General features: G+C 47.2%; 1 protein-coding gene across 10 annotated transcripts in view; it reads left to right on the forward strand.

Annotated features, from left to right (window-relative positions):
• Positions 1-18,388, forward strand: part of EHMT1 (euchromatic histone lysine methyltransferase 1) — a 121,832-nt gene that overhangs the window by 29,162 nt on the left and 74,282 nt on the right. For 4 of the 10 annotated variants that reach the window (XM_041474937.1, XM_041474952.1, XM_041474939.1 and 1 more), the window contains exon 1: positions 17,226-17,518. The exons of 4 other annotated variants lie outside the window; for them this stretch is intronic. In XM_041474937.1, coding sequence (XP_041330871.1) covers positions 17,456-17,518 — 63 coding nt within the window. In that variant the 5' untranslated portion in view covers positions 17,226-17,455. Of the gene's footprint in view, positions 1-3,351; positions 3,568-11,491; positions 11,538-17,225; positions 17,519-18,388 lie in introns of those variants that run through there. 2 more of the 10 variants (XM_041474947.1, XM_041474940.1) reach the window with 2 other exon arrangements.

An 18,388-nucleotide genomic window follows, 5' to 3' on the forward strand; every position in this document is an offset into this window, starting at 1 on the left:
GGTTTCCAGGGCTAAAAAAAAAAAAAAAAAAAAAAAAAAAAAGATTTAGGTTTAGGGAAACACCATCAACAAAACCCCCCCAAAACAAACAAATCTTTATCACATTTCCAATCTTCCATCTCCCCCCAGTTCCAAATGTGCTGTTTAAAGAGTTACAAATGCTTGTTGGCATAGAAACTGCAGAATGGAAGTGAAGCGTGCAAATGTAAAAGGAGCCATTCTGCTGAGCAACATGGCCTGAGCCTCTGCAAAGCTGACTGAAATCTTTTACGAGGCAAAGAAAATTGTCCAGATGTTGCTTGAATTATAATGGCACTAAATATTTCAGTTTTTCAATTTACATAAATCCAAAGAGGCTTGAAATGTAGGGAATGCAGCTCCATTACCAGTGGGCTTTCTTTTCTTATGAAAGAATTTGTAGTCCAAAAATATTGCTAAAATGTGTTTGGCTCTGAGTAGTGCCAAATCCTCATTAAAACATGTGGATATTTCTGTGGTTTAATCTGTTAGAAATGCATTCAGGATCCAGTTATGTTAAATTAAGCAACAATATTGGCCTGGATGTTGTTTGAAATATTAAATGTGGCAGTCGGAACACCAAGCAAAATGTTTGCACATTTTAATCGCTCCATGAACAATTTTTTTTTTATATTTTATTCCAAGGAATGATCAAGAGTGCTTAAAAACTGCCCCTGCTCTTCTCAAGCTGCTTCCCTGCCCCTGCCAGGTCTGTGAGCATCCTGGCTCCTCCATCCCACCATGGCAGGGATGGGTTTGTGTTGTGCCAGGAGGATGCTGCTCCCTTTGAGCATCCTCCTCACCCCCTTCCATGCTGTGGAGCTGGTGGATACAGCCCTGTAGGCCTCCAAAATCCTTGCTGGGAATGTAAAAACCCAGCCTGGCACAGGGATTTCTCACCTCACACTTGTCCTAAGAGGTCTTTCCGACTGATGCTTTGCTCTGTTGGGGTTTCCTGAAGATTTTCTGGGACAAAACACCTCTGAACTTGCCTGGCTCCTGGTTAGTTTGTCCCTGTGCTGGTGGCTCTGACAGGATGGAGCCTCTCTGCCCTAAAAGTGCTGTGGCAGGAGGGAAGGCCATGAATTGCAAGGACACTTTGGCTTGCTGAGGATTTATTTCCTGTTTATTTTATTTATTATTTATTTTAAAAATTAATTATAATTTAATTAATTTTCTAATTTTAATTGTCAAATTTTAATTATTTTTATTTAATTATAATTTAATTTTTTAAAATTTCCTATTTATTTTCCCCCCAGGTTGTTAATTGCCCCATGATAAGGCAGGTCCTTCTTCCTGCTGTAATGCAGCCCTGCCAAGGAGGGAATTTGCAGTTGGGAATGTGGGAGTGGGTGGCACAGAGAGCCATGAAACTCTGCCTGTGCCCTGGGACACGCTCATAATACATGGGATCTAGAAAATATCCCTGTGGGAGGGTTTCTAATGGGGCAGGAGGAGCTGTTTGATTTGCAATCTGACACATTGCCAAAGCAATTCCACACTGGTGCTTTGTAACCCTCATTTAAAGTGAAAAATGAGGGGAGTGGGGTGTATGGGCAGGTTTTCTAAAGTCTCTGGTTTTGGGGCTTTTTGAATTGCATGGCAGCTTGTGCTGCATCAAAACGAGCCCAGAGCAGGATGGTTCTGCCTGTACCTGTGTGTGATTTGATAGCATTCACACCTCTTTGTTGTCAGACATCAAAAGGGTAGGAGGTTGGTAGACTCCAAATTCAACTGGGTTTGACTTTCCCTTTTTAGTATAAAGTTCATAGTTTTCTGTGGGATAGTTTTGCAGCTTAGTTTTTTTTTTTTTTTTTTTTTTTTTTTTTTTTTTTTTTTTTTAAATACCTCCAAACCCTAAAGTTAAGTGCAATTTTCTTTATTCTTTTAATTTCAAGCATATGTAAAGTTATATATGTATGCATATATATATAAAAGTCAAGCTATATATATGTATAAACTATCTGATGATAAATGGGGATGGTTAATGATTCATGATGGAAGAAAGCAAGAGAAAGTAGGAGGCACAGTGGAATGGGGTCATTGCTGAAAATGTCTTCTGCAAAAGCAAATGGGAGCGCTGGGGAGGGCAGGCAGAGCTCCGGAGTGGGGAGGGAAGCAGCAGCAATCCCAGCTTTGGCTGGGTTTTGTGGAATGCACCGTTGGAGGGAGCCACCAACACTGTGGGGCTGGAGCGTGTCCAGGGAAGGGAACGGAGCTGGGGAAGGGGCTGAGAGAGCTGGAAAGGGGCTCAGCCTGGAGAAAAGGAGGCTCAGGGGGGACCTTGTGGCTCTGCACAACTCCTGACAGGAGGGGACAGCCGGGGGGTCGGGCTGTGCTCCAGGGAACAGGGACAGGAGGAGAGGGAACGGCTCAGGCTGGGCCAGGGCAGGCTCAGGGTGGGCACCAGGAGGAATTTCTGCATGGAAATGCTTCTTCAGGGCTGCCAAGCATTGGAACAGGCTGCCCTGGAAGGGTTCAAAAACTTGTGTCTCCAAAAAATTGGGGATGTGGATTAGTGGTGGCCTTGACAGGGCTGGAGGAATGTTAGGACTTGATGGTCTTGGAGGGCTTTTCTGACCTTAATGATTCTCTGAACTTCGGGGGGTTTGATGAAGCAGTAAAGCCTGGGGTTTTAAAGGGGGGCAGCTGGGGCACTCATTGGGCTGTGGGGAGCAAGGAGAGGTGTCAGTGTCACCCCGTTTTACCCACCAGGTTATTTTTATTGTTTGCTGCAAAGGGATCTTTCTCTTCGTCTTTAAGTTGGTTCCTGGTTTTGCTGCACTAATACTTGCTTAACAGTTCATTCTCCATGTGGGATAGGGGCAACTGTTTCAAAACTGAATTTCCTGACAGGATGCAGTATGTGCTTAATAGGGAAGCATCATTAGCTGGGCAGGACATGTTAGGCCAAGCTTGTAGAAAAATCTTAAGTCTGAAGTTGAGGCATTTAAGCCTTGTTGCTGCCTGTACCTTCAGGTAAGCAGCAGCAGGGTCCTCGTTTTTAAACCTGCCCCAACAGGAGAGTATGAAAGAATTAGAGAGAAAGAAGTGGGATGGAGAGAATAAGTTAGAAACAGAAGTGTGAGAAAATACAGGAGTTAAAAATATGGGAAAAGAGTTTTGAAACACAAGAGGAAACTCTGAGGGACTGGACATCAGTGCAATGAACAACTGCAAACAGGAAAAACTTACCCAAAAATGTTCAAGGGAGGCACTTGGGGATGGAGGTGGGAAGGTGGGAAACAGGTGGGGATGGCAAAGGGCTGGGAGGCAAATGCTGCTGGTTGTGTCTGCAGTGGCTGCAGGGGATTTCCTTTAATTGTCCTCCAGGCCAAGGACTAAAAAGTGATCCAAGGGAGTTCCCCGAGCCCTGAATGTGGATGGGTGGGAAGGACTGACCCTTCCTTTCTCCATGGGTACATCTCAGAGAGGCTGGAGACAACAGGGCTCTGCCAGGATGAGAAACCTGCGTTTGAAGGTGTCCCACAAACCCTGAATGGTTGAAGGAGAGGAAATGGAGCACAACTGCCTGGATGAAGAACCTGTGTAAGCTGGTGTCCCACACTTGTTTTGTGGTTTTGTCACAGTCTTGCACTGTCCCCAGTGCCAAAAGTGTTGTGTACAGGTGGCTATTCCAGCGCTGTGGCCCAGTGCAGACAAAACAAAGGCTACTTTGACCTTGAGAGCCAATTAAGTTAATTTCCAATTTGATCCTTCCTAGCAAATCAAAGTAATATCATTTCAACCTTCAAGTAACCCATCTTCAGGTAGCCCTTTCAGCACAGATGTGGCTTTTGCAGTGAAGACAGTCTTCATTTAATTCTCAGTTATGTGGCAACAAATAAATGAATTGTGCTTGGGTAGATTTTGTGTCATGGTAAGTCTGGAAGGCCCGAGCTCGATGGAGTTTGGTTCTTCCCACAGAATTTGGCTTTCACCTCTAGAAAAACACATGACAAAATATTTGATGAATTTTTGAATGAGATACAGGCTGAGTTGATCTTAATTGTGTAAGGATCTTGTTGCCATGCAGCTGTGCAAATCAGCACAGCTGGATCTACGGGGAAGTAGCTCTTTAAAACAAAATGATGGCAACAACCTTTCTTCTTCCCAAGCAGACTGACTGAAGGTGAAGTCAACTGCTGAGTGCAAGGCAGCATTACTGGGATTGAAATGAGGTGTAAGAACTTGGGAAAAACAAATGGATAGGAATCCCTTGAATCACTGGAGTGGGTTCCTTCCCTCCCTGCAGAGTTAGTCCTGCTGTGCAAACACCTGGCAGTTATTTAGGCTGGTGTGTACAGATGATGCTGTTGCAGGAAGATTTGTGCGTACTTGTGGATTTTTTCCTTGTGCATTGCAGTGGATGCAGCCTCCAAACTTTGATTTATGATATTTATTCCTTCCCCTTGGGAATGGGGCACGTTTAGATTCATAGAGGGATATGCAGGGCTTTACAGGACCTTCTGCCATGCTTTTTTGTTTGTGGAGAGAAAGAGTGTTAGATGCAGTTTGAAATGACAGGCACCTTGGGGTGCTTTAGAGTTGATCCTTAAATCTGTTCCTTCTAAAAAGGACTTAGGAAAAAAAAATATTGGTGCTCCAGGCAGGTCACAGAATACTGATCTGTACATATCCAGCCTTGCAGGTTTTCCACACGTCAGGAAAGGGGAATATCAGAGATACTGCCACGACCATTGCACTATCTGATATTCCCTTTATATCCACCTGGCTGATGTTGTTATCATGATCTGAGTGGGGCTTTCCCTCCTCCTTCCTTAAAGGAAAAATGGAAAAATGCCACAGAGCAATTCTGCTGCTAGGATGGGAATGTTGTGCTGAAGGCTTGGAAGCATTTGTGTTTATCCCAGGTGCCTGCTGACAGACCTGACCCAGGAAGGAGGGGACAGGACAGCTGTCCCAGGCTGGCTGGAAGGTCCCTCTCTGTCCCACAGGGGCTGCCTGTGCCTTGTAGGTGGGAGAAAGGGGCAGGGTGCATGGAGGGAAAAGATCATGAAGGATTTGACTTCCTCAGGGATTTTTGCTTTGAAACAGTGTATCACTCAGCCTAAATGAGGGCACTTCTATTTGGGAGCTTTCCCACGGGTGGGATTGTTCTGGAGTGTCCTGAGCAAGCCCTGTCCATGCCTGTGGCTCGCAGTGCTCTCCCAGTCCAGAGCCACGGCTCCCATGGGATCTGTGCTGAGAGCTGAACACACCAGGGAGGCACTAAAAGCTGAGTGGTGTTTGCCAGGTGATGCAGCAGCTCTGGGCTCCACTCTCAGAGCCTGGAGAAGGATCATCCTGCAGGCTGTGGCTGCAGGGAATGTGCTGTGGTGAGCCCATGAAGATCCCCCCTCTGCTCCTGGGGCCTGGCTCTGTATCCTCAGCTGCTCATGGGCAGGGAATCCTGGTGATCTTCTTTGGAGGGCCATGTTCTGGCTGGTTTTTCTTGGCTTTTACATGAAAACCCTGCTGCAGCTCCATTGCCCAAGTGCAGCAGAGTCATCACTGAAGCTGCTTTGGTGCAGCTCTGGGCCTGGCTCTGAGGTTGTGATCCAGCCACTGAAAAGTTTCATGTGGAACTCCAGAGCTTTCAGCTACCAAGTTAATGTCTGACAAAACTGCTGGAGGAAGGGAAGCTGACTCCAGCAGTCATTGAGCTTGTTTAACTGGAGCTCAGGAGTGATCAAAGCTGGCGTTTGGCTTCCTGTTGCAGAAGAGAAATTCTCAGGATTTATTTTTTTATACTTATTGCTTATTTTATTTTATTTTATTTTATTTTATTTTATTTTATTTTATTTATTATCACCAAACCAAAACCAATGACTTCTGCTTGTTTTTCCTCTGGGGTGTGGCTCTATGAGAGTGGAGGAGAAACTTCCATCATACTTTTGATGCACATTTGAATTTAGCAGATCAGCATTGGGAAGGAGAGTCTGGGTCCTGTACAGCCCTTTCCTGTTCCTTGTATAGCAGAAATAGTGCAAATGGTCTTTTTCTCAGTGTGCAGAACTTCTCCCTGGTAGAATCCTAGCTTCCCTTGCTTTGCTTTCCAAACAGATTCTGGTTCCTGTGGCCAAGAGTGGGCAGAGGAGGAGAGGGGCTGCTGGGCAGACGTTCTGCAAAGTTCATCTTTCCCAGTCTGTGGTTCACAGCTCTGAGGGCTGCTTGTTATTGCAGAATTTTGTGGTTTGTTTGGTTTTTTCCTTCCTAGTGTTTCCCTGTATTTTGAGTCCTTTGGTTTAAAATGTTAACAAAATGAAGCTCTGTGCCTCCTTGTGAGGCAAATGAATGGGTTTTATAGCGGGGGGTGGGAAGGGGGGAGAATTGGAGGGGAGTTATTTTTGAAATAGTGGTTTAATTTTTGTTGTGAAACCACTGCCTAATTTTAAAGAGTACTGACCATTTGCCTCTTTCTGTAATGTCTGTACATGGGGAGATGTTCTTCTAGAAGAATGGTGTGGAGCTGTGTCAGGAGTGGCTCAGGCTGGAGCTCAGGGCAAGGTTCTTCCCCCAGAGGGTGCTGGCACTGCCCAGGCTCCCCAGGGAATGGGCACGGCCCCGAGGCTGCCAGAGCTCCAGGAGCCTTTGGACAGCGCTGCCAGGGATGCCCAGGGTGGGCTTGGTGGGGGTCTGGGCAGGGACAGGGGCTGGGCTGGGTGATCCTGGTGGGTCCCTCCAGCTCAGGATATTCTGTAATTCAAAAAATAGATTTGAAAAACTTGACCTGAACTGGCCACCCAAAATAAGTGTGTGACTCTTGATTTAAAATTTATTTTCTTATTCTACAGAGCTTTCCTGTGGGGAACCATCACAATGAGCTCATCAGTCTTAGCCTGGAGCTCCACAGACTGTCCTTGTCTCTGTTCTCCAGAATACAGCAAGGCTGTAGTGTTGTGGCTCTGGGAGCCCAAGCAAATAGGATGGTTTAATGCTTTGGATATTAAAACAAATCCCATGAATGTCACCCCAAATTCAAACCTGAGTTCAGAGGTCTCCAGACACGCCTGGGGCTCTCAGCATCCATCAGCTCATTGTCCCACCCACACCTGCAGTAGTTAAATTCGATAGGAAGTGGTGTCATCTCCCTCTGTTTCCACATTTCCTTTTGTTTGATCCCTTCTTTTCACCCAAGCCTTTGCCAGGTGTTTCATGCATCTGCATTAAAACCCCATAAGGGAGCTCATGCCCTTGCCCCAGGGGCTTTGACTTGCAGCCCAGTTATCTCACAAAACATTTCTAAGGAACTTCTCAGAATTTATTGCTCCTGTTGGTTGATTCCAACGGGTCTGACTCCTTTTATGAGTCTGGCCTGTGTCCTGGTGTCACAGATTCACCCACATGGCATCCACCCACTTTCAAACTTGGCAATGGGCATAAAGAGCTCCTTAGTGATTGCATGGTCACTGTTCTGCATAAATATTTCCCCTCCCCTCCAAAAATATGTTGGTTAAGGGAATATCAGAGAGTGGGAAAAAATACTGATGTGTTTGTTACCTACATTATGTGGTTTGGGGTTTTCTGGTTGCTTTTAAATAATGGAGGATTTTATTGAAGGGAGCTTGAGGTGCTCAGACTTCAGTGGAATTTAAATTTGACTCAGCTCTTATGGGCTGTCCAAACACATTCCTTGCTGGCCCAGCTTGTTCAGTTGAGGTGACTCAGTAAAGCAGCAGCTGAGCATGACTTCACATCAAGTTCTCCTGTACCTTGTTCCTCTGCTCCACACATTTGTGAAGGGCTGCTCCAGAAATTTTTGGCAGTTAATTCTCCAAACCTTGATTTTCCCATCTGCAAAAGTGGATACATTTGCCTACTATTATAAATTGCTTTATAAAGTCCTAATTATTGTTACAGTTCCTCTAAGCAAATCACCATGTATCTATCAGGTTCTTTTTTACCTGGTGATGTTTAGATGTTTTTTCAGTATTTGCTCTGCTTTTGATCAGGAAGAACTAGATGGCTTTTTCTGGTCTTCCCCCAGAATTCATTCAACAGTCTCCAAAACTCCTTCAGACTGTGGCATTGATTGGAATAAAATTTAGCAATTACAGTACTTGGGAAAGTGTGCACATTGTTGGTAGTCTGGGGGATTTGTTTCCAGGATTCCTTGACAGCAGCAAGATTAGAACCTTGAGCTGGTGGTGCTGAGAGCTCTCAAGTCAAAGTACTGAAAAAAAATTTAATTTTTCAAGCTCGAGAGTGAGACCCTGTGGGAGTTCTGCTGGACATTTGCAGGGTTTGGGGTTTTTTTGGGTGCTTTTTGTTTACAGATTGCCCTCCAGGTGATTGGTCCTACTGTGGGCATGTTGAAGAGGACAGCAAGGCTGCTCTCTCAGGAAAGTGGCCTTGCCAAGCTTGGAACCCCTTTGGAATACCTGGAATGTTGGAGTCCAAGGCCTGAAGTGTGACCCATCCACAATTATATCAGATTTAGTGCTGGCCATTGGCTCCAGTAACAACTCTGGGACTCTCCAGGGACAGGGAATGGTGAAGCTTTGTCCCTTGTGTGGAGGAAGGAGGGTTTTCTTGCTCCTGTCACCTCCTGTTTGTGCAGCTCCCGTGGCTTTTTCTATGCAGTGATCCTAACAGGAGCAGGAGAAGTTTGGAGCTCTGTTCCCTTGGATGTGAAGGTGACCTTCTCAGATAGAGATTGTAACCCAGCCTCAGCCCAGGCCTGCTGGGAATGACCTCTGTGCTGAGCAGGCCTCGGGGAGGGCGTGTTTGAGGAGCCATAATTTTATTTGCTGTTCTCACATGTCCGTTTTTCGCCCTATCTGACGGATTTGTGAGAGGTGCTGAGCTCCTGACAGAGGCTCTGGGGGCTGGGGGCTCTGGCTCCCTTTGTAAATGAGCCTGTGGATAACCCAGCTCTGACACTTTTGCCCTCCCTCCTGTTTCATGCCCTCGCAGAGAGGTTGTGTGTCGTTGCTTTAGGATTTACTGCCTTCCCTGGGGGGTGGGAGTGGGTCTGGGAGAAGAGTTATGGCTGCACAGAAGGTCTGGCTTCCCACTTCCCTACTGCGTCTCTTGGGGAAAAGTTGGGCTTAAAACTGCCAAAACATATCTACAAGATGTTATCACTTTTGTTTTTTATGAAGCTTGTGTTGACTCTTCAGCCTGTGTTGGAGGCAGGTGTGTTTGGGCTGTGTGTCCTTTGGAGTGGTGTGGCAGGAGCAGGACAGGATTTCCCTCTTAGATTCCTCCTTCACTGGACCCACCATCCCTAGCCCAGGGTAAGGAAATCACTCTGGGTTTTGCTGTTTTTTTCTACCTGTCCCCGAGGAAACAATATAAATGCTATGCCTCGAGTGTGCATCCATTGAGGGAAAACGGGATTTTTAAATAGTAATGTACTCTGGTTTTCCCTTAGTGCAGCAAACCAACGGTTCATTAGTGAAATACATTAATAATTATCTTATGAACACTTTGGTAGGTGAATCTGCTTTAATTCCTTTGTATCAGCAAGAGCTGCAGGTATGGATGTCTTCGTTACATAAAATAAAAAAAAGGGAAGAAAGCAATGCTTGCAAATTGGTCTTTGTTTCCAAGGAAACAAATTTGACATGCTTGAGCTGTGCGAGATGCAAACACCGCTCGATTCAGCAGACATGCCTCGGGATTTTATGGTCTGAATATTATTTTTAAACTACCTCCAATTTCCAGGCAAGGGAAAGGATGGGAATAGAATTTGTTGGCAGGGTTTATCAATCTGTGCTTAATGAAGGCACTGGGCGGTATCTGGGATTGCCCAGTTGGCGTGGAGGGAATTGATCTGGGCCCGGATAGAGGTCCTGGGAAGGGACAGCCTGGGGCCAAATGGCCTTTGGTGACATCGTTCAGCAGGAGGAGAGGTCTGAGCAGAGCTCAGCACACTGAAGTAGTGTGGTTTATCCTGGGTCACTTTACCAAATGTTTTTGCTCTAAAAATATTTTAGTAAAAAGCAGCTCCCCAGCGCTTGGCGTGCCAGGCTGCCTGGCGCTCCCGAGGGCCCAAAGAATTTGCTAAAAAGCTGTGGCTTGGTGTTGAGGACTGGGCTGAATTTATCAGAGAAGGGATGAGGGAGCAGCATCATGAGTTGTTTGTGTAGTGCATCTGGCACAGATGTGCTGGGCCTGATGAAAATCTTGGCTTGAGCTTGGCTTGTGGCGTTGTACAGAGCGGCTGTAGCGTTGTTGCGATTCCCTTGGAAGTTTTGTTCGGGGGAAAAAAGCTGGTTTGGTGTTCAGCTGCCACCCCGGTGTTTCCTGAAATGCTGTGTTGATAAAGTCACTTGTTTTATTTTTGAATTTTCCTCCAACTCCAGCTCTGCAGCAGATAGTGCTCGTGTTCCACGGGAAGCGAGCATCGCTCGGCAGAGCACACACAATTCACGGATTTCAACATCCAGAGTTGGTTTTGGCCTGGGCCCAACAAGAGGAACAGGATATATATGTTCCAACTTTGTTGGGATTGAATAACCAATTTTTGCCCTGGCAAAGCTTTACTTTTACCAACTGTCTTTGCTTTCTGGAGTTGTTTAGTAAGCTGGGAGGGATCTGTAGGGGATATGCAAAGAATATGTGGGGAAATGCGAGTTTTTAAGGACTAGTCAAGCTCCGTGTGCATATCATTCAGAGCATGCAGGGCTTTATTCCCCAAGTGTGCTCCAACATTGTGTGTCTTTCATATTTTGTTGTTTGAAAACCTGGGAAGGATTAAAAAAAAATCCTCTATTAATTCTTCATTGAAACAATCCTACTGCATTGAGGGGACAAGGCAATGATGGAGAAATTTCAGGGCTGATAAGTGAAAAACAAACCTCTCTTAAAATTCAGGTCCTTAGGAGAACGTAGCATGAAGTGTGTTACACTGCAGTCTCTTTCCTTCTCTTTCATCCTGCTGTTTAACTTCCTTGCAAGTGGAGTTAAAATAACCTTCAAGGAGTTCAGGGTAGGCTGGGGTAGGTTTGGCTTTAAGATGGCTGGGAAGCACTATTTGCATTGCCAGCTAAAAGCCTCGCTTGAAGCCTGTTGAGGGAAAAAATAATATTAATGGTATTTCATGAAAATATTGGAATTTGTGGAAGGCCCAGAGTGACAAATTGGCTGGTTTGAATGTCACTGGGAAATGCTCCTTTTGCACAAGGCTTGCCTGAGACAGGATTTTCCTTGCTTTTGTTCTAAAACGAGATGCTTGCTGCCTAAAAATGCCTGCGATCCCTGCAGCGAGAGCTTTGCCTCCTTGACAAGAGGATGGGAAGAGGAAGGTTGGCCGGATTGGGATGAACCCTGCACCTTTTTTTTTTCCCGCTTTTTTTTCTTTTTTTTCTTTTTTTTTTTTTTTTTTTTTTTTTTTGCTAATGACACTTCCTTATGCTTACATTTCATTAAAGCTCTGAAATGGCTGAAGATCAGCCCGTACTGAGCATGCTCCGGGGTGGAGGCTGCACCCATGGAGTGAGATGGATTTGTGGCTGGAGGAGGGATAGGCCTGGAGTCAGGACCTGCAGGGACCCGCAGCCAGGATGGAGGTAGGGCAAATCCATCGGTTCCTTGCCGTGCCCCTGGGCTGGGACAGCCAGGAGACCGGATGGAGTGCAAACTGTTGGAATTGATTCAAAAGCAGCGCAGTTAAACCACTGACACGAGATGGCTTCAAACGCTTCCTGCGGATCCGCGGGGAGGGGTTTGGAATCCTGACCTTTGCTGGCTGGCGTGGAGAAGGGACCTGTGCAATGTCAGGGTGGTGACATGAGGTGACAGCAGGCAGGGGCTGCGGCCAGGGCTGAGCCTTCATATTGGCAGGCACGTGATTGCGTCTCATCGTGGGCTCGGGCGCTAATTGTTATTAATGGGGAGCCTGGCAGGGCTCAGACCTGCTCTGGGCGGTTCAAACCCAGATCCGTCTGGGATTGTGGGAGGGTGGAAGAATGTTAAACTCAAACTCCCCTCTTTCAGACTTATTTTGCATTCCAGTGATGGCAAACAAACCTTGCCACATCAGGTCCTCCAAAGTGGCATGGAGAGGAGGGAATATGCACGTTTATTCCTTCGGCTGAGAGATTTTTCTGTGCTTCTTGCAGGGCTTTAATGTGTTGGTGAGTGGGTTTGGGGGAAGGCAGTGTGAGTTGTGCTCGCTTGGGCTCTTGGATTTCACCCGTAGTTGCCAGCTTTTTACAAGGAATGTGTAAGCACCAGCAGGTATGTGCTGCATGAGCCGATTGACTCCAGTTGTTGTACAAGCACGCTGTGTAGTGAGGTGCCAATAAAACATTTACATTGGCTCTGGATGTTTGTGCAAGTGGAGGTGTAGGGGAGCTCTGGGTTGGTGTGGAGCAGGGGGACATCAGCTCTCTCTGACCTGTCCCCTCGCATGTGGGGGGACCCACCTGTGTTCTGGCCTGGCTGTAGGTACAGGTAAGGCGCGGGGTTTGCTTTGTCAGCACTGCGAATCCTTGGGTGGTACAGAGTTATTGTGTTTGACTTTCTGAGCAGAAATCTCTGTGATCACAGGCTCTGTGCTGTAAGGTAGATCAGCTCTTCCTTCAGGGCACCTCTGGCCACTTTTCACAGCACGGCTCAGGGGGTGCCTGGCATAGCTTTGATTTTATTGCTGTGTCCCAGGTGATGGGCATTCTGCATGATGAGTCACTTCATTACCTAAACTAATTTGCCTGTTTATTGCCTGGTTCCATCTTTCCTGTGAACCCAACTCTTCCTCGGTGCTTTCTGGGCCTGTTTTGCTACATCAGCCCAGTGCTGAGCTGGTGACCAGCTTGCTTACTGGGCTGGCTTTTATGTTCCCTGCATAAAATCCTGCTGGAGCCCAGCTTGCTGGCCAGGCAGAACTTCTCCTAAAGAACTACTCTTTAATGGTCACTGGCTTGTTTATGGCTGGATGAATGCACAAAGAGAAGCGTTGCTGTAAAACAAACAGCATTGTGATTGTACAGCTAGAGGGAAAAGGGGTTGATTTTCTTTGGCTCAGATGGGGGCTGCCTTTATGACTTTGCAGAATTCACCCCCGTGGCTTTTTCTCCTTGTGTGACTCTGGCAGTGGAGGTGATCTCAGCCCCAAGTTTTCATGTAAGGCCTGGTTCCCTTGATGAGGAAATTTGACTTAATCAGTTTCAGCTGCTGGAAACCCACTGGTGTGCTCGTTCCTATTGTGCTGTGGGAAGGTGTAAGGTAGCCTTAAAGACCCACTGCCACCTTATGGCAGTTGCTGAGAAGCAGCGTCTGTGGAGCCAATTCCGTACACACATCATGCTCGCTCTATTTCTCCGCTCCTCTTAACCAGGGATATTTGCATGGAGGCAGGAGCTTTGTTTTTACAGAGTTCATCTGCTCCTTCTGTTCCTTGCAGAAATTTGATAAAGTCAGCAGGATGGCTGGGAGAGCCGTCAACAGGCGCTGTTCCACAGGAGCTCATCATCTGGGGAGAGACACAAAGGCTTCGTGGAACACTGATTCTCCTCCAGTGAAGAGCTTGCTTATTTTCATGTCAGTGCCTTAATCCTTAAAAAAAATAGGTGTGAGGTCAAAGAACAGGGCCACGCTGAACACGTGAGCCTTGTTGGCAGGATCTCCAGCGCTTGTTGCAGCAGGAGGAGGATGGAATGTGCACGGCCATTTTCCCAGCCTGCTGCTGGCAGGGCACTGCAGGATGGCTTTGCACTGACAAATAGGGCCACTGTCCCCAATTAAACCAAAAAATCATTGGTCTGTGGAGCAGTGAGTGTGCTGGAAGCCTCCTCGCTGTGCTGGGGGTAGAGAATGCTGGATTTAGGACCCTTCTCCAGCAAGGCTGTGTGTGTACTGTAGGAGCTCTTGATATGCCATAGCTGAATGAAGGGGAGAAATGGTGGATTTAGAGCTCCAAAATAGAAGGAACTGTGGTTACTGTAAGTTAAAGCTGAAGGAATTTATAATTGGGAACTGTTAGGAATACAGTATGTTCTAAATTACAGCTGTCTGGCCAATATGCTGCTAAATAAAGTTCTAGGATTGCCCTGTAAATGAAATATTCAACGCATATTCTTATCAAAACATAAGCACCATCTCCCAGAGAGCTCACATCTCAATTGCTGTCCAAGAGGATATTTTTTCTTTTCCTTTTTTTTTTTCCTTTTTAGCATGTATGATTTACTCAATGCAGCATCTCAGGGAACATTTATTGTTTCCTATTAAGTAAAAACAGTTTTCAACTCTGTTGGGGAAAAGGGGGGAGGAAGGGAGATGGCTTGAAAGGTTTAGGGACATAAACCAGGTTTTGAAAGATGGGGAAAGCTCTGACTCCAAAAGAGGCATTAATGACTGCCTGTTCTTTCAAAGCTGTTACCTGAGCATGGAGGTGGACATGGGAGGGTGCTGAGGATGGATACCCAGTGTGTCCTAGGACATTCTGATTAAGAAATGTTGTATATAACAGTTGAAGAGCAGAAGGAATGTTTGAATAGCTTGTGGTGGAGCTGGGGAATGGTTTATAGCAGTGCAGAAGCAATCAGGATTCCAGCAGAAATGCTCATCTCATACCCAAAGTCCCTTCAGCTTTTGGGATTGCTTCCGAGGAGGCTGAAAGAGAGCATCAGATTTGATCAGCTGGAGGGTCTGCAAGAAGAGGAGCCTGATGGAAAAAAGGAAATAAGGAAAACCCTCTGTATTTTGCAGAGCTAAATATTGTTCTGCCTATAAAAAGAAAAACCTCCCTTTGCCTCCCACTTGGGCTTCCCCTGCAAGGGAGCTGTGAAAATGCTGGACTTAATGGTGTCATTAAGCAAGAGCCCTGAGGAACCTGGTGTCCTTTGTGAAGGGAGGTGTTTGTGCTGCTCCCTTCCTCCTCAAAATGTGGGATTTCTGACAGGGGTGTTAGAGCCTTCAGTCAGAGAAGGGAGGCTGGAGAGCCGTGGAGTGAAAATACCCTGTAACCTGTGGGCCCTGGCGGGAATGTTTGGAAAGGGGGGTGTTGGCTGTGGTGGGAAGGCTGCTGGAGGGCACTTGGGTTGAAGAAAGGGCACAGCTTCTCGGGGCATGGGCCTGTTCTCATCCTCCACCATCAGCAAAACCTCTTCCACAGCCAGCCTGGAAAGAGGACTGTGGCTGCTGGTGTGCAGCACCCCACCCCTGCCAAGGTGGCACAGGGGGGTCCCAGGCAGGAGGCACCTCTCCCACTGCCAATGGCTGTGCCCTGGAAGCTTCTTGCTCCTTTTGGATGACAGAAATGTAAGGTTTCACTGAGTGACACCCAGGCATCCCCCGTGGCAGAGATGCTGCTACGATCGATCGATGTTTTACTCAAGTTGGTTGTTGAAGCATCTGCAGTGCCCTGATGAGCTCTGCTTTCTCCTTTTTGTTTCTAAACAGTGTTTAGTGCTTTCAAGGATGGCCATGAGATGTGAAAAGCGTCTCTGGTAGCATCTGCTCTCAGTGTATATTTAACCTCAGCAGTGAAAACATGTCTGGTGTGGAGATGCAGTGGGGAGGCTGCGGCTGTGCCGCTGTTCTGCGGCATTATTTTATCTCAGAAAGGGAATGTTGACTGTGGTGGATCATTGACACTGCCTTTGTTAATATCTTCGTTTCTATTTCTAGGCTTTTAATGAAAGCTTGGTAATTTCGTGCTGCAAGGAAGGGCAGCACATCAACTGTTTTAAAGCCATCTTTGGTTTGAAGTACAGTAATCTTTTGATGCGGTGGATAATGCAACTTCTGTCTGTATAGCTGGGGTTTGTTGCTTTTGTTTGGGGATTTTTGAATTTGTCTTTAAATGAGTTACCTCTACACCTCTCAGCGACTGAGAGAAAGGCCAGGAAAATCTCATTTTGTGTATATTAAAACTTAAGATTCACATCAAATGAAAACCCGGTGGGTGAAAGAGCGATCCTTTCTTTATACTGTCACCTCAAATACTCCTTGCCTGTGAATTTCAATCATCTCGATTTAGCCTCGTGTGTTTTAACTGTTTAGTAGTGAAACTTCTCCAGAGTGTGGAGAGGAAAACAACATTCTCACAGCTGAGGGAGATCCGTAGCAGCTCTTTGCTGCTTTAATTTTGGCCAGCTCTGCAAACATGCCTGGCCACGGTGGTGAAAGAGCTGCTGGGACTGGAGGAAACGTGGCTTGTGGATGTTTCCTGCCATGGCTGTTGTGCTGTGCTGAGGCCTGGACTCACCTGGTGCTGGGGCAGGGCAAACATCATCCCCAGGCTCCTCCAAAGTTCCCTACGGATTTGGATGTCTTGTTCCTCCCTACAGTGCAGGCTGCTCCCTGCCCTCCCCAGCTCACTGTCACACATTTCACTCCACTCATCTTCACTGTAGCTTCTACTCTTAAAGAGAACTCTCTCTTAAGGAGGACGCTCTCTGGTGCTCTCCTCTTGTGGAAAGCTGTTTTTCCTTTGGCCGAGAGCACGCGGGTGGTGCCACGGGGCCATGTCGGAGTTTCCTCTTCCTTCTGGCCTCTTCCCCGAGGTTGCCGGCCGCCCTCCCCCTGCTCGGGGGGAGGTTCTCCAGCCTGACACCCGGCTCCAGCAGCCTCCTGCTCCTGCCTCCGATAAATGCCAGTCTTCCTTGAATCCCTTCCAGCCGAGCTCTGCTTACAGATGTTCCTGCGAGCTGCTCTGGCAGTTTTACTGGGAGCCTGAGCAGATATGAAGGCTGCCAAGAGTTTATGCTTAATTGTGAAGTGGAACAGTGACAAACTACTTTTATTTTGAAACTAAAATTTCTTCTGTTATCTTGCTGGCTGGGGCCAGTAGTATTGTAGGGTTTGACACGGGCTGAGCTTAGAGCTCCTGTGCCTCGTAGTGAACTATCCCTTCATTAGGGTGAGGATGAGGATGGATCCATGAGGATGTCCCTTCATTCCATTCCCCCCCTGCTTTTCCGTGACTGTTTTTGTGATACCCTTTCAAAGTCAGTTGTACCAGGTCAGGTTATTAATCCCCAAAGTGAAAATGATCTCTCCTTTCAGATCAGCAGTTCAGATCTCGAAGACACTGTCTTGGACACTGCTCACTGCATCAGTTTAACCCATGTGCCTTCATCCCAGCTCTCAGAGGTCGAGGACCTTGTTAAGCACAACAAAATCAGCCTGGGGACATCCCCAAGCCACTCACATCCCTCCCTGTCCCTCCTGCCTCTCCTTTTCCCACGGGCAAGTGCTACTCTTGAAGGCCACGAGACAGCACTCTGGTTTAAAAAGCTTTCTCTTTTTTTCAGGCGAGTGATCAGTTTTGAGGCCTGGCGCCCTGTCAGAAAGTTGACAGATGATCTGCATTACCGGTGCGTCCCCGGGATGCCCGGGATAATCGCGCTCCAATGGACGCCCTGGAGCCGGCAGGTTCTCTGTGAAATGGCTGCAGTGGAGGGAGCAGTGAAATGGGCTCTTCTGGGCATGCTCACTCTGTAGAGGGAGCTTTATCACATGAGCAGAAACTGAATCACTGCTCATGAGGATCTGGAATATGCAACTCTTGGAGTCTTCACCAGAAGAAGACAACAGCTGCCCGCAGGTACCGCAGGGTCCGTCCACCTCCCGTGCCTGGCGAGGCCCTGGCAGGGCAGGCTGCGTCCTGCCGGGGAAGGAGAAGCCTTGGAGAGGAGAGGAGGAGCAGAGGCCAGGGAAGCATGGCCGGGGTTGTTTGTTCATTTGTTTGGATATTCCTGCGCGTGGCTGCCCGTGCGGGCGGGCTGGGATGGCCCATCCTGCTGGGATGGCCCATCCTGCTGGGATGGCTGCTCCATGGGCTCCGAGGGGCCTCGGTGCCCAGCAGCGCCGCCGGCAAACCTCGGGCTTTGTTTCCTCGTGCCTTTCGTTTGGCTCCTGGGGTGGGGAGGCTCGCTTGGGGTTGGTTTGGTGTTTTTTTTTTTTTTTTTTGGTTTTTTTTTTTTTTTTTGGTGTTTTTAGGATTTGTTTGTGCTTTTTAAGTGTGAAGTTTCTGGAAAATTCTCCAAGGAGCCCTCCCTGCTTGTAGCTCTTAGAAGAAAAAGGCACAAAGCCTGGGGTGCCCGAGCTGCTTGAAGACTGAACTTCTAAAGGGATGGAGAGGGCCTGTGGCCACATGGCACCTCCTCACTGGGTCTCTTTTGACAGCCTCTGCCTATGGCTCACTTGGGTGGAGGCCAGAGCTAACAGTATTTTACCAGGAAGAAGCAATCCTTTTTATTTTGGGGTGACTTCTTCCCCTCTCTCTTATTTTTTTTCTTTTTATTTATTTTTTTTTCATAGTAGCAATCCAAGGAAACATCTGATTAAAAGGAAACATCCCTGGTTGATTTCATGGCAGGAGGTCCATGCCTGCAACATATTTTAAAACTCAGCTCCCTGGTTCTGCCCTTGGGATTTTTTTTTTCCTCTGTGATTTGTGTTACATGCAAGAACT

This window comes from Pyrgilauda ruficollis, unplaced genomic scaffold (genome assembly GCF_017590135.1).
Source record: "Pyrgilauda ruficollis isolate IOZ18807 unplaced genomic scaffold, ASM1759013v1 scaffold34, whole genome shotgun sequence".
Lineage (NCBI taxonomy): Eukaryota > Metazoa > Chordata > Aves > Passeriformes > Passeridae > Pyrgilauda > Pyrgilauda ruficollis.